Genomic DNA, 15716 nt, shown 5'->3' on the forward strand with positions numbered 1-15716 from the left:
TAAAAATTTGGTCTGCTTAATAGCAGATTTAAAATTGTTGTAGAATTATTAATTCTACTTAAAGTCAGATCTCAAGTGAAGCACAGAGAACAAAAATGTGGTGAAAATGAACACAGAGTGACCTGTAAGGTGACAGCAAGTAATTTCACAAAAATATAATCACATCCCAGGAGAAAAGGGATTGGAGAATGTACATTACTCCTTAAGCAGGAGTAAATGTCCTTAATCTTCATGGAAATGCATCATGTGCTCATTTGCTTCCTTCTAGCCCCATTCCTAACATACCTCTTGATTATGCTCCAAATTCGTAATATAAAAGCTATAAAATTATAAGGAAACTAAGTAATATACTTATTCATGTTTTAAAATATTTAGGAAAATTTGAAACATGAAAGTATTGAGAGTAAACCGGATAATTACCCACCAGAGCAACTGCAGCAGCATAATCCTTACTACATACTTGTCCAGGAAATGTGGCTCCTATGAAGGTGGAAATTTTCTTGAAGCTGAAAAATAACTTTTTCCATAAGTGAATTTTAAAGTGGTTATTATTGATAAGTTTCATAGCAGCAAACATCAACAAACAATTACTATCTCTACTATCTCCCAAATACCATGCTACTTTAAATTATACCATTTAAATACATTTTTCTCAAAGTTTCAATGTGAAAAGTACTTCAATATACACTTTCACTTTTGAATTTGATAAATATCCAGAAATAGGATAAGGCCTAATAATTTATGCAAATACTATTGCAGTAATAATTATCATTTTTATTCTGGTATCCTCGATATTTATATTCCTGAAATTTTAAATTCCTATGACCTTATTATTCATTTATTATTTATTTTTTACCAAATTTTTCTGCATATTAAATTCTAGATAGTATGACAATTCAACACTTCATTTTATTAGAAAATATAAACATAAGAAATAACTAGAAGTGAGTCACAAATGTAGAAATATAATCTAGAGTAAAGGTTCATAAACCAGAGGAAATCAAATAAATTGTAGCACTCATAATTAAACTTTTAGTTATTCCAATATGTTTTTGTGGAATTTTGCTTTTATTAATGACTTTATGTCATTTGCTAAAATATTTTCAGTTTTATCTCACATTAGCTCCTTGAGGACAAGTACTCTTGCTTACATTTTTCACATTCCACAGTATCTATATTAAATGTGTAGAACACAATATATATAAAATAAATGCTGATTTTTCATACTGATCATATTAAATCATTTCAAATTATTCCTTTAATGTTATAAAATGCAGCTTCTGTCATTTTAATGCGTTCTTTTTTTCTGACATCTGTCAAACACTATATAAAATAAAGTCAAGTCCACAACAGAAGACTCTGCCAAATGTGCTGAGCAGTACAAGCTTGCTGTCAATCAGCAGTGGCCGTGCTCAGAGCACTGTAGACTTTTTTTTATTACAATTGTATTTAGTGAGTTTTTCTTTGTTGATTTAGTGAATAATAAGATGTGGGTGAAGCCATCCTGTGTCTCGACCACATTATCTCTGCATTTGTAGGTGCTTTTTGTTTGCCTCACACTGAAACACAATTGCTTATCAAAAGGCTGGTCTCTTCTGTCAGCAATAAATTTCCTTCTGCCAGCGGTCAAAAAAATAAAATAAAATAAAATGCAGAATACTACACTTACACAAATAAGTATGGAATTTGATGTGGTTTAAAGTTAAGATGGTCCTTTTTCCATTCAATAAATTGTACTAATACATTTTCAGCATGCCCTGTAGTATCAATTTTGTTTTTATTTGACCAGATTTCAATGGAAGATATAATAACATTCAGTTGTAACTGGGTAAGCATCTAAAAGAATATAAGTTAAAAATTTTAGGCAAACTTGAACATTATATTACATTTTATAATAACACACATGATACAGTACTTTGGTTATGGAAACTCTTCAACAACACAAATATTATACACATTATTCTTATAAAATATATTTTAAAATAGTTTTTAAAAACTTACAGTGTTAACAAGACCAATTATCTGAATAACCTTCTGTGTCACAGCGTTTATATCAGAACCCATGTAATCAAACTGCAAAAGACAAATGATTTTTAAAAATTAGTTGATGTAATTAATACATCACATATCTTTTATCTTACAATATGCTGTATTCTAAAGCAGCCATAAGAATCCATTCCAATTGAAATCCAGGAAATGAGTAATAAAATACAAATCATGATTTAATAAAAATATGTAATAACATGATTTTTTTTTTTTTTTTGACACACTGTCGCCCAGGCTGGAGTGCAGTGGCATGATCTCAACTCACTGCAACCTCCGCCTCCTGGGTTCTAGAAATTTTCCTGCCTCAGCCTCATGAGTAGCTGGGACTACAGGTGCAGACCAATACACCTGGCTAATTTTTTGTATTTTAGTAGAGACAGGGTTTCACCATGTTGCCCAGCCTGGTCTCAAACTCCACTGCACCTGGCCATAACATGATTTTAAGCAATGTTTAATGCAATCAATTTAGCACTATTTCTTTTTTATGAAAATTGAATCCTGAATTTCTAAAATGTATTTCAAGCAGTTCTCATTTATATAATTATAAATATAATCCTAGATCAAAAAACAGTATGTGCAGAAAGTAGGAAAATCCTCAGTGAGAGGATCACCATTAAAATGATACTGTATACTGTGTTAGAAACATCCTTTTCACAATGTATTATAACACATGTTCTAATTTCTTCTTTTTCCAGTAAGCTCTTCCTATGTCTAATTGCTTTAAAATGCCAAGACAGTATTAAATAGCAAGGATGATATTAGGTATACGAACATGGCTTCCAATATTTCACTGGGAAATCTCAAATATTTTTTCATTAAGAGGTGGTCGATCAGTTTTAGATGAGTATTCTAGATCATGCTGAAAAACACCTATTTACAAATCTTCCTATAACTAGTTTATATCAAAATGGAGTTTAATTTTTATAAACTGTCTTTTGGAAACAGACCAAAATGATAATCATTTTTATCTTTTGACTTATTGATGCAATACATTTTATTAACACATTGCTTACTATTAAACTATTATTACATTCATTGATCAAAGGGGTAAATTCTATTAATATTGTCAAAATTAATAGTAAGATTTTGTTTAGAAGTTTATAGCATTCAAAAAGCTGGACCTATTGCTTATATGTGTGTGCTTTGCAATAGTTGAGCAAATAAATGTTGCTAAGTTAATATTAGGGCACTAATTAAAAATAAGTTGCATATTTTCACTATGTTCTAGAATAATCATATTAGTATATAAATTATATCTTTCTGCAATGTTTTAAAGAACATGCCACTAAAACTATCTATACCTAACACTGTGGCAACTGACACATTAAATTCTTACCTCTTTTAAATATATCATCAAGTTTTTCTTTGTTTATTTCTTTGTTTGTTTCTTTAGCTGCAATTGATTATCTTCTAATTCTATTCTTCCTTCTAAGTTTATTACCTGGCCATTGTTTCCTTTCCCTCACAAGAATCAATATGGACTCATAGATTTTTGTTTTTATTCAATAGTCCATTACATTTTTCCCCAACAATGCTCTAGTTGTACCATATTTGGCAATTTGCCAGTTCTTCAATATAACTCCTACATCCATTTTATATGCCCACATCAGACACCGAACACTTCCTTGCTTTGTACCACAGCAGGATTTTTCAGAGTCACCTTGAAGTTTCTCTGCTTCAGACTTAGAAATTTCTCAGAGTAATCAGATTCATTTTGATGGATAATGGCACCCATAAACCAAGATTCTGGCACTAAAAATACTCATTATTCTTGAGGGGTTATTACCTAGAAGGTTTTTCAATGGACATAGCTAGAAAATAATGTTTTGGGTAACTGAGTCAGACCTCCACTTCCAGAAACATGTAGTCGACATACATTCCCTGTCCCTCCCAGTAATGAGGGAGGCTAAAAGGGAAAACACAGTTGGGCAGATGGTTAAAGCTGGTCTTTGGCAAAATTATTTTAAATAGAAAGACAACCTGGAAAATCACAGCTACAGACACAAATAGAGCAGCCTGGGGAAACCTCAGGCTTCAGCTACACAGATGAAGTAAAATCCAGCATAAAAGACTTTTGTTCTTTGTGTGATTAGCAGGCTCACAGGAAAAAGTTTTCTTCACTTCTCAGACATTTACATGGTGGGTTCCAGGGGAACTTGCACAGGGAGTGGGGGACCTTACCTGAAACAAACCCACAGTTACACAGACAAGAGAAGCTGTACTTTCTGCTTACTCAAAATATGCCTACAGCTGCCTAGATAAGGATAGTTGCCAAGACAGCTTTACAGATATGAGAAGTTACACAAACAGCTACAAAGATGAGAGGAGTTTCTTATAAAAGTTTTTTAATTCAACTGTAAAAGCAGCAACTGACTTGTCCCCCTACCCCCCGCTACAGAGAGCTTTCTTCGTTTACTTATTAAACTTTCACTCCAACCACACCCTTTGTGTACATGCTCCTTAATGATCTTGGTCATGAGACAACAAGCTCAGATAACACTGCAGAAAATGAGACAATTGACCATTGACCCATTTTTTCAGGTATAGCTAAAAACCCTGCATATTATATTATCAAGCAGATAAGAAGACTCTATAAGTGGAGAGAAAGCAAACTTGTTAAGGAACTGGAACCTGAAAAGATACATCAGTGAGTTCTATAGATATTCTTTTTATCCTCTATATCCCAGATAGGGTGATAAAAAAGCCAGCTACCTGGAAATATCAACACTGAAATGCCAATCAACAGAGTGAGGGAGAGAGGGAAGGAGGCAGGAAGGTAAAAGCCTGCTTCCTCCATCCAAAGATCCAGGAAAAAGGAAGCACAGCAAGAATGAAAACTTTCAGGCCACTCTTACTTAGCCAAACTTCACAGAAAAAAAAAAAAATTCCCCCATCATGCACCCACCAGCAAAAGCAAAATAAGGAACATTTGGCCTCCTCTTGACTTATTTTGCCATCTTGCCTTCCATCACATGATGATGTCATTAGAAGCTCTTACCAGATGTGGCACTTTGATACTGGACTCCCCAACCTCCGAAACAGAAAGCCAGTTAATTTCTGTTTATGATAAATTGCCTAGTCTCACATATACTGTTATAATAACACAGACTACAACAGGGCCCTTATGAAAGAGACCCCAGAGAGCTCTCTAGTTCTCCTTCTACCATTTGAGGATAAAATAAAAAGCCAGCATTCTACAGCATAGAAGAAGGTCTTCACCGATATCCAACCATGCTGGAACCCTGACCTAGGATTTATAGTCCCCAGAACTGTGGGAAATAAATTTATGTTGTTTATAAGCCACTCAGTTTATGTAGTTTAGTATAGCAGCCCAAACTATTACAATACAGATACCATAATTATCTAACAAGGATTTCAAAGCAGCTATCATTAAAAAAATTTAATGAGAAGTTATGAACATACTTGAATACAAAAAAAAAAAAAAAAAAAAAAAAACCCTGAAGGAAAAAATAGCAAGTCTTGACCAAAAAAAAAAAGCAGAAAATAAAGAATCAACAAGAATTTTTAAATTTAAAATATAATAACAAAAATAAACTCATAGGGAGGCAGAGCAAGATAGTAGAATAGAAAACTCCACTGATTGCTCCCCACCCTCCTGCAAGGACACCAAAGTAACATCTGCACACACACACACCTTCATAACAACCAAAATAGGGTGAGCACTCACGGTACTTGGTTTCAACTTTGTACCACTCAAAGAGGCACTGAAAAGATAGAAAAAACAGCCCTGAGCCCCTGATGTCACCCCTACCCCACCCCTGGCAGCACCAGAGAGCACCTCTGGGTGATATGAGAGGGAGAGCACAGCAATTGTGAGGAATTGAACTCAGTGCTGTTCTGTTAGAGCAGAAAGGAAAACTAGACCAAACTCTGCTGAAACCCACCCACAAAGGGAACATTTAAAATAGCCCTACTCAGAGGGGAATTGCCCATCTTAGTGGTGCAAACTTGGGTGCCCCTGAACCTCACCACCTAGGGCCAAAGTACTCTTGGCCTTCAAGTAAACTTGAAAGGCAGTCTTGGCCACAAAGCCTGCAAATTGTAGGTGAGTCCTATGGCTGAAACAGTCCCAAAGACAGTGGACTGGAGTCGGTGGGGGGAGGGATGACATATTGAGGCACCAGCTAGGGCCAGCCAAGAAAATGCTGACATCACTCCTTTCGTAACCCCAGGCTGCAGTCCTTGATATTGGACTTCCCAACCTCCAGAATGGTGAACCAATTAATTTCTGCTTGTTATAATTCACCCAGTGTCAGGAATACCATTATAATAATACAGATAGACACCTAGTTCCCAGACAACATTTCTAGACATACCCTGGGCCATAAGGGAAACTGCTGCCTTGAAGGAAAGGATCCAGTCGTGCCAGCATTTATCACCTGCTAACTGTAAAGCCCCTAGGCCCTGAATAATCAGCAGTGATATCCAGGTAATACACTGAGGGCCTTAGTGAGCCTCTGAGACTTGTGGGCTTCAGGTGAGACTCAGCGCATTACCAGCTGTGGTGGCTATAGAGAAAAACTCCTTCCACTTATGAAAAGCAGAGGGAAAAGTAAAGGGGACTTTTTCTTGCACCTTAGGTACCAGCACCACCAAAGAAGGCTAGAGCACCAAGCATACTCTTAGGATCCCCAATGCCAGAACTTGACTCTTGGATGGCATTACTGGACCTGCCCTGGGCCAGAGAGTAGCCCACTGGCCTGAAGGGTAAGCTCCAGGCCAGGCAGCATTCACCACAAGATAACTTAACAGACCTTGGGCCTTAAGGAAACATCAGTGGTAATCTGGTAGTACTCCTCAAGGCCAGGGGTGGCAGTGGCTAAGGGGTGCAGTTCCTCTGCTTTTGAAAAGGAGAGGAAAGAGTGAGAAGAACTGCATCTTTTAGTTTGAGTGCCAGCTCAGCCACAATGCAACAGAATACCAAGAAGATTTCTAAAGTTTTTGACTCTAGTCCTTCACTTCCAGAAGGCACTTCTGGAGCCACAAAGGACCTAGGAGATTTCACCACCCTAAAGGGAAGGACACAGGCTCGCTGGCTTTGCCACCTGCTGATTATAGAGCCCCAGGACCTTGAGAAAACCTAGGCAGTAGCCTGGTAGTGATTACAGCAGGCCTTGGATGACATCCAGCACTGTGCTGGCTTCGGTCTGATGCAGCACAGTCATAGCGGTGGTGGCCATAGGGGTGCTTGTGTCACTCCACCCCCAGCTTTAGGTGACTCAGAAAAGAGAGAGAGACTTTGTATGTATGGGAACAAGTAAAGAAAGAGAACAATCCAGAGAATGCTCCTGGTTCTTGATCAAGACCAACAAGGCAATATCTCTACAAATCTGCAAGGAGCACATCATTACTGGGCTTGGAGTGCCCCCTAAAGCAGATACAGCTTAGATCACAACACCCAAATCCTTTGAAACAACTGGAAATTCTTCCCAAGAAAAATACAAATGAGTCCAGTCAGTGAAGACTACAATAAATACCTAGCTCTTCAATGCCCAGGCACTGAAGAACATCTGCTAGCATTAACATCATACAGGAAAACATGACCTCACCAAATGAACTAAATAAGACATCAGGGTCTGGAGAAACATAATATATGACCTTTTAGAGAGAGAATTCAAAATAGCTGTGTTGAAGAAACTCAAAGAAATTTCAGACAACACAGGGAAGGAATTCAGAATTCTATCAGATAAATTTAACAAAGAGGTTGAAATAATTTAAAAGGATCAAGAAGAAATTCTGAAGATGAAAAATGCAATTGGCATACTGGAGAATGAATCAGAGTTTCTTAGTAGCAGAACGGATCAAGTAAAAGAAAGAATTAGCTTGAAGACAGGCTATATAAAAATACACAGAGGAGACGGGAAAAGAATAAGAAAACAATGAAGCACACCTACAGGATCTAGAAAGTAGCCTCAAAAGGGTAAATGTAACAGTTATTGTCCTTAAAGAAGAGATAGAGAAAGGGATGAGGCAGAAAATTTATTCAAAAGATAATAACAAATATCTCCAACTACATCAATATCCAACTACAAGAAGATTACAGAACACCAACCAGGTTTCACCCAAAAAAGACTACCTCAAGGTGTTTCATAATCAAACTCCCAAAGGTGAAAGACAGAGGCAGGACCCTAAAAGCAGAAAGAAAAAAGAATCAAATAGCATATAATGGAGCTCCAAATTATTGACTTTTCAGTAGAAACCTTACAGGCAAGGAGAATGGCATGACATATTTAAAGTGCTGTAGGGGAAAAAATATCCTTTTACCCTAGAATAGTATATCTAGTGAAAATATCCTTCAAAGATGAAGGAGAAATAGTGACTGACATTCCCAGACAAATGAAAGCTGAGAGATTTCATCAATACCAAACATGTCCTATGACATGAAATGCTAAAGGGAGTTCTTCAGTCAGAAAGAAAAAGACATTAATGAGCAGTAATCACCTGAAGATACAAAACTTGCTGGTAATATTAAGTACACAGAATATTACAGCATTATAACTGGTGCTATAAACTACTCTGGTGTACAAACTATTCTTATACTAAATAGAAAGACTAAACAACGAACCAATCAAAAATAACAACTACAAAAACTTGTCAAGACATACTCAGTACAATAAGATATAAATGAAAACAACAAAAAGTTAGAAAGTGGGAGGATGAAATTCAGGTGTAGAGTTTTATTAGTTTTATTTTTGCTTCTTTGTTTTTTTATGCAAAAGTGTTACATTATCATCAGGTTAAAATAATGGGTTATAAGAGAGTATCTGCAAGCCTCATGGTAACTTCAAACCAAAAAACATACAATGCATACACAAAAAATAATGAGAAACTAAATCCTCACCAAAGAAAAACCAACTTCACTAGAGGAAGATAGGAATGAAAGAAAGAAAGATATGACCACAAAACAACCAGAAAACAAATAATAAAATGTCAACAGTAAGTCCTTCTTACTTATCAATAAAAACATTGAATGCAGATAGACTAAACTCTCCAATCAAAAGACATAGACTGGCTGAATGGATTAAAAATACTAAATACATTGATCCGTTGTTTACAAGAAACATACTTCAACTATAAAGACATACAAAAAATAAAAATTAAAAGATGGAAAATATATTCATGCCAATGAACACCAAAAAAAAAAGCATGAGTTTCTATACTTATATCAGAAAAATAGGTTTCAAGACAGAAACCATAAGAAGAGACAAAGAAGGTAACTATATAGCAAATAAGGGGTCAATTCAGCAAGAGGATATAACAATTCTAAACATATATGTACCTAACCTTGGAGTACCCAGATGTACAAAGCAAATTCTCTCTCTCTCTCTTTTTTTTTTTTTTTTTTTTTTACAAAGTGCTGACAGAGATATAAAGCAATCATTATAGCTAAAGACACAAATGGGACTCAGCACAATATTAGCTGGAGACTTCAACACCCCATTTTCATCATTGGAAATATCTTTCAGACAGAAAGTCAACACCAACAACAAAAATCAGATTTAATCTGCACTATAGACCAAATGAATCTAATAGATATTTATAGAACATTTTATCCAACAGCTGCAGAATATACATTCTTCTCCTCAGCCCATGAATCAGTCTCAAGGATAGACCAAATGTTAGGTCACAAAACAGGTCTTTTTTCTTTTTTTTTTTTTTTTAATTTATTTTATTGCATTTTAGGTTTTGGGGTACATGTGAAGAACATGCAAGATTGTTGCATAGGTACACACATGGCAGTGTGATTTGCTGCCTTCCTCCCCATCACCTGTATCTGGCATTTTTCCCCATGCTATCTCTCCCCAACTCCCCACTCCCCACTGTCCCTCCCCTATTTCCCCCCAACAGACCCCAGTGTGTAGTGCTCCCCTCCTTGTTCATCTTAAAACATTTAAAAAATTGAAACAAAATCAAGCATCTTCTCTGACCACAATGGAATAAAACTAGAAATAACAGAAGAATTTTGGAAACTATACAAATACATGGAAATTAAACAACATGCTTCTGAAAGACATTAAGAAGAAAATTAAAAATTTTCTTGAAACGAATGATAATGGAAACACAATATACCAAAATCTATCGGATATAACAAAAGCAGTACTAAGAGGTAAGTTTATAGCTATAAATGCTTACATCAGAAAGGAGTGAACAGGCAGCCTACAGAAAGAGAGAGAAATTTTGCAATCTGACATAGGTCTAATATCGAGAATCTACAAGGAACTTGAACAAATTTGCAAGGAAAAAACAAATAAACCCCTCAAAAAGTGGGCAAAGTATATGAACAGACAATTCTCAAAAGAAGACATTTATGCAGCCAACAATCATGAAAAGAAGCTCATCATCACTCATCATTAGAGAAATGCAAATCAAAACCACAATGAGATATCATCTACACCAGTTAGAATGGCTATTACTAAAAAGTCAGGAAACTACAGATGCTAGAGAGAATGTGGAGAAATAGGAATGCTTTTACACTGTTGCTTGGAGTGTAAATTAATTCAACCATTGTGGAAGACTGTGGCGATTCCTCAAGGATCTAGAACACAAAATACATTTTGACCCAGCAATCCCATTACTAATATATATCCAAAGGATTGTAAATCATTCTACTATAAAGACACATGCACATGTAAGTTTACTGCAGCACTACTTAAAATAACAAAGACTTGGAACCAACCCAAGTTCCCATCAATGTTAGACTGTTGATAAAGAAAATGTGGCCCATATACACCATGGAATACTGTGTAGCCATAAAAAAGAATGAGTTCATGTCCTTTGCAGGGAAATTGATGAAGCTGGAAGCCATCATTCTCAGCAAACTAACACAGGAACAGAAAATCAAATACTGCATGTTCTCACTCATAGGTGGGAGTTGAATAATGAGAACACAAGGACACAGGGAGGGAAAATCACACACCAGAGCCTGGTGGGGCATGGTGAGCAAGGGGAGGAAGAGCATTAGAACAAACACCTAATGCATGTGGGGCAAGAATGTACTTCCAAAAAACCACAAATGCCAAAAGAAATATATATAACAAGGATGTTTATAGCAGAATTACTTTTAATAACCAAAAAAATAATAATGACATAAAGGGCTATGATTGTCAATAAGTGATGGAGTTAATGTGAATTCTCTCCTAAAAATATTTTTTCAAATTTTTCTAGACATTCTATAGTGAATATTTATTGTTTTCATTATTTAAATGATGATGTATCCTTCTTAAGGAAGATATTGGAGTGCTTTCGCAGTGCCATATCAACTAGTGGCAGGCATGGGAGGAGTCTGCCCAGTGATTTATTTTATCCCTGATATTACTTCAAATTGTTAGTACAGGATAATAATCAAAAGAAATCAGCTTTTAATGAAGCTTTTATTGTTTTTAGGCCATTGCCTGCACAGTCTCAACAGCATTCTCCCTTCTTGAAACTTGACTATAGCTCCTGACACTCCTGGAAAGAAAGATAGAAGAGACATCTCAACTCAACATGGAGTATGTAAAAATTGCTTGAGGCTGGGCATGGTGGCTCATGCTTGTAATCCCAGCACTTCGGGAGGCTGAGACAGGCAGATCAGCTGTGGTCAGGAGTTCAAGACCAGCCTGGCCAACATGGCGAGACCCCCGTGTCTACTAAAATACAAAAATTAGCTAGGCGTGGTGGTGCGCATCTGTAATCCCAGATACTCAGGAGGCTGAGGCAAGAGAATCACTTGAACCTGGGAAGCAGAGGTTGCAATGAGCCAAGATCATGTCACTGCATTCCAGCCTGGGCAACAGAGTGCATGTTCTTACTCATAGGTGGGTGTTGAACAATGAGAACCCATGGACACAGGGAGGGGAGCATCACACACTGGGGTCTGTTGTGGGGGACTAGGGGAGGAACAGCAGTGGGTGGGGAGGTTGGGGAGGGATAACATGGGGAGAAATGCCAGATATAGGTGACAGGGATGGAGGCAACAAACCACATTGCCATATGTGTAACTATGCAACAGTCCTGCATGTTCTGCACATGTACCCCAGAATGTAAAGTGCAATAAAACATTATATATATATATATATATATATATATATATATATATATACACAATTATTGTCAATGATAGTCATCCTATTGTTCTGCCAATCATAAACTATTTTTTTAAAACTTGATATTAGCCATCATACATATATTTTTTGTTTTGCTAGCCATTGTTCATGGTGTTTTATTTCCTTATGGATTGTGAGCCCATATATGTATGGCTGATATTAATCTGTAGGAATCCAGAAGTATTCTGCTTGAAGTGGCATTCCTCCAGAGATAAATACTTTTTGCTTCCATCATGCACCCTCAGCTTTTACCAACCTGGGACAAATGTAGCCTCGTGGATTAGAATCCTAACCACATACGTAATAAATATTCAGAGCCTAAATTCATAAGAGATCTAAAGTATAGTCATGAATTCTCAATATGAGTAGTTTGTTCATTTGCTTTTCTTTTTGTTTCACTTACCTAGAACTGAGAATAAAACAGGTGATAATTTGTTTTCTCCTTTTGCTTTAAAGAAGTGGCATATTTGTTTTGTAGACCATCCTTCCTATTAGACTGAGGCAGTTAGATATTATTATTATATATGAGGGTTAAGGGCTTAAGGGAGTTGTAATCTATGCTTTCATCTAGGCTGTAGTTTTTTTGAAACAATAACAATAGTCAACAAGCTTTTGAAATTAAGATGTTTTACTTTGCAAAAGTGAGTAGATGCTATATACAAAATAAATTAACAAAAACTCATTTTACTCATAATTTGTAAGAATGTGTTCATTGCAAATGCAAATAAAATGGTTGATAATTTTCATTGCATCACTAAAATCAAGTTAAAGAGAAATGTTAATTCTAAAATAACAATTTATAAAAGAAGACTTACCATATTTTTGTCCACAACAATATACATTTCAAGATATCGAGGGAATAACTTAATAAAGTCCATTTTCTGAAAAACACACAACATGAGTTATGAGAAATTTACAAAAATTTACCTTCTACTGAAATTATATTGAGAGATAAACTGAAAGATACATTGCTCCTGATTATATAATGAGACTGTTTTCAAGTATAAAATTTAGATACTATTCAGAAGATTCCAGTTCAAAGTACCCTGGGTAGCAAGACATTTCTATTAGACATCTCAAGATATATAAGAATTCAGGTATCTCTTATTTGTATAATAATTGAAACTGGAAATTTTTGGTTTATAACATAAAGCTTTGATTTTCTTAGCCTTTTGATAATTTTCATACGAATCTTTCATGTGAGCAGATTTTCTGCTACCAATTACTAGGAAGTTACTTTTGGCAAACAATGTAGTCTAGAAAAATATTACAAAAATTTACAACCAATGGCAATTTGCTAAAGGCAGATGTGTTATTTAAGGTAGTCTATGGGTCTTTGTAGAGAAAAAGCTCATCACTTTGCTTTTACATGTACTTTATGTAAGTCACTCATCCATTTTTTAATTCTTACAAAACAAAAACTCAACTGAGAAATCTAAGTTGTATAATATTCTCCCCTAAATTATCTGAGTAATTGAAAAAAAGAGATATTTTATGTTAATTATCTAAATGCTTACATATGAAAATTAATGTTTCAGTTTCTTTTATGCTATATTCATATCTTCATATTTCTAAGATTAAGTTTTTGCTAAGCTTTCATCTAATGGCAAGCATAATGACAAACACAGGTTTATTCTCTTGCCACTTTAAAAGTCATGCAGGGCCCTGATGAAAAAGCAAAATAATTTTAAGATTTGTCAGTCACCAAATCTTGGCTCTGAAACTATTTTTTATTTCACAAAATTATAATAAATTAAGATAAAAGAGTCAATACTTACTTCTGGACTTTTTCTGACTTGATACTCTGAACTCAACCAAGAATAAGTGTCATTTTCTTGTAAAAGAATATTAGTATTATCATACTTTTCTTCATAAATCCTGTGTATAAATCCTGATACAGCCTCCATTGGTTCAATTCCATATGAGATGTTTCTCAACTGTATTGTTCCCCTGAGTGTTTAAACAATCAAAACAAAGCTGGAATGATTCTACCAAAACCATAATATTATAATGAGAAATTTGAGCCAGTTTTTAAGATTTAAAGAGACCTTAGTTTTTTACTTTTATCTCTTTATCTTCCGTGTGGTCTTGCTTATACCACAACTAAACCACTATATCACATGATATATATTGCCTTACATTACAAATCTGTTATTATCTTCAAGAAAGCATGATAGTGACATGGATCTGTGCACTTAAATAAGTTGAAACCCCTTTCTGTTGTACAGATTCTTTGACCAGCCTGTAGAATCTGTAGGCACTCTCTTCTTTAGTCTTTGATTTCTTCTCTTTAATACACTTAACTATCCTCTGATAATTATACCTAAATCATTTGTTAGTGAGGGCTGAACTGAAGGTACTATATGCCTAATAATGACTGACTGCAAAGCCAGTGTCTATTAGTCTCATGCATTCCACAATTGCCAATTAGTCTAGGAAATTATGAAATTGGACAAGAACAGAATTTGAGAAAACTAAAGTATGAGGAGATGAATCAATCTCCCTACACTCAAACTTTCTTAAAGCCAAAGCAGCAGATTCTGTCAGTATCAAGTAGCTTCTCATCAGGAACAGATAGTGTTGGAATATCAATCCTATTTTATTAATAATTTTGGTTCAGTTCCTAAGAAGTTGAAATAACAAAGGAGATTATAGAATTAGAACAGATCCATGGAGAATTAATTCGTAGGCTAGCAGGATATAATATTGGCAAAATGAGTATCTTTAAGTAGTCTACAACCTGAGTCCTGAACATGTGTTGAGAGCCACAAGAGAATTAGGAATACCCGCAACATATCCATTATAATTGCAATTCATCTGAAAAAAACAAAGAAAAGAAAAACTAATGAACAACTTATTTTTAAAATGAACAGCTGTTATATATTATTTTTATTTATTACTTTAGCTATGTTTCTACTTCTTTTTTTTTTTTTTTTTTTTTGAGACGGAGTTTCGCTCTTGTTACCCAGGCTGGAGTGCAATGGCGCGATCTCGGCTCACTGCAACCTCTGCCTCCTGGGTTCAGGCAATTCTCCTGCCTCAGCCTCCTGAGTAGCTGGGATTACAGGCACGCACAACAATGCCCAGCTAATTTTTTGTATTTTTAGTAGAGACGGGGTTTTACCATGTTGACCAGGATGGTCTCGATCTCTTGACCTTGTGATCCATCGCCTCGGCCTCCCAAAGTGCTGGGATTACAGGCTTGAGCCACCGCGCCCGGCCTTGTTTCTACTTTAATATGATTGGCAATTACCTAACAAATTTGTGGCAGGTAGAAATAAGCACCAGCCCAAGTTAATCAATTTCAGTGAATATGCAGAATAATATTCTAGTAATTATAGAATATTTGTCTTTTTAAAGAAATCGAGAATTACAAATATGTAAGAAAAAAGTAACCTAACTCTTACCTGAACTAGCAGAGGTTTAGAATGTTGGATGTCATTTTTGTCATAAGAATGAATAAGAGAAGCTGAAGATAAAAGTGATCTAGGCAAAAATCATAAAAACTTGCTCAAGTTATGAAACAGAAAAGTTAGAAAAAATATTCATGTAATTTTTTTTTTT

At 35.4% G+C, this 15716-nt stretch overlaps 1 protein-coding gene across 1 annotated transcript in view; it reads right to left on the reverse strand.

Annotated features, from left to right (window-relative positions):
* The window catches only part of LOC101051686 (disintegrin and metalloproteinase domain-containing protein 5-like), a 102123-nt gene that overhangs the window by 71671 nt on the left and 14736 nt on the right, over nt 1-15716 (reverse strand). The window contains exons 4-10 of the mRNA XM_003942405.3: nt 15560-15638; nt 14893-14969; nt 13931-14102; nt 12968-13033; nt 2002-2073; nt 1670-1836; nt 425-506 (exon numbers count right to left, since the gene is read on the reverse strand). Of these exons, the coding sequence (XP_003942454.1) occupies nt 425-506; nt 1670-1836; nt 2002-2073; nt 12968-13033; nt 13931-14102; nt 14893-14969; nt 15560-15638 (715 nt within the window). The remainder of the gene's footprint in view (nt 1-424; nt 507-1669; nt 1837-2001; nt 2074-12967; nt 13034-13930; nt 14103-14892; nt 14970-15559; nt 15639-15716) is intronic.

Source organism: Saimiri boliviensis, chromosome 13, assembly GCF_048565385.1.
Source record: "Saimiri boliviensis isolate mSaiBol1 chromosome 13, mSaiBol1.pri, whole genome shotgun sequence".
NCBI classification, from domain to species: Eukaryota; Metazoa; Chordata; class Mammalia; order Primates; family Cebidae; genus Saimiri; species Saimiri boliviensis.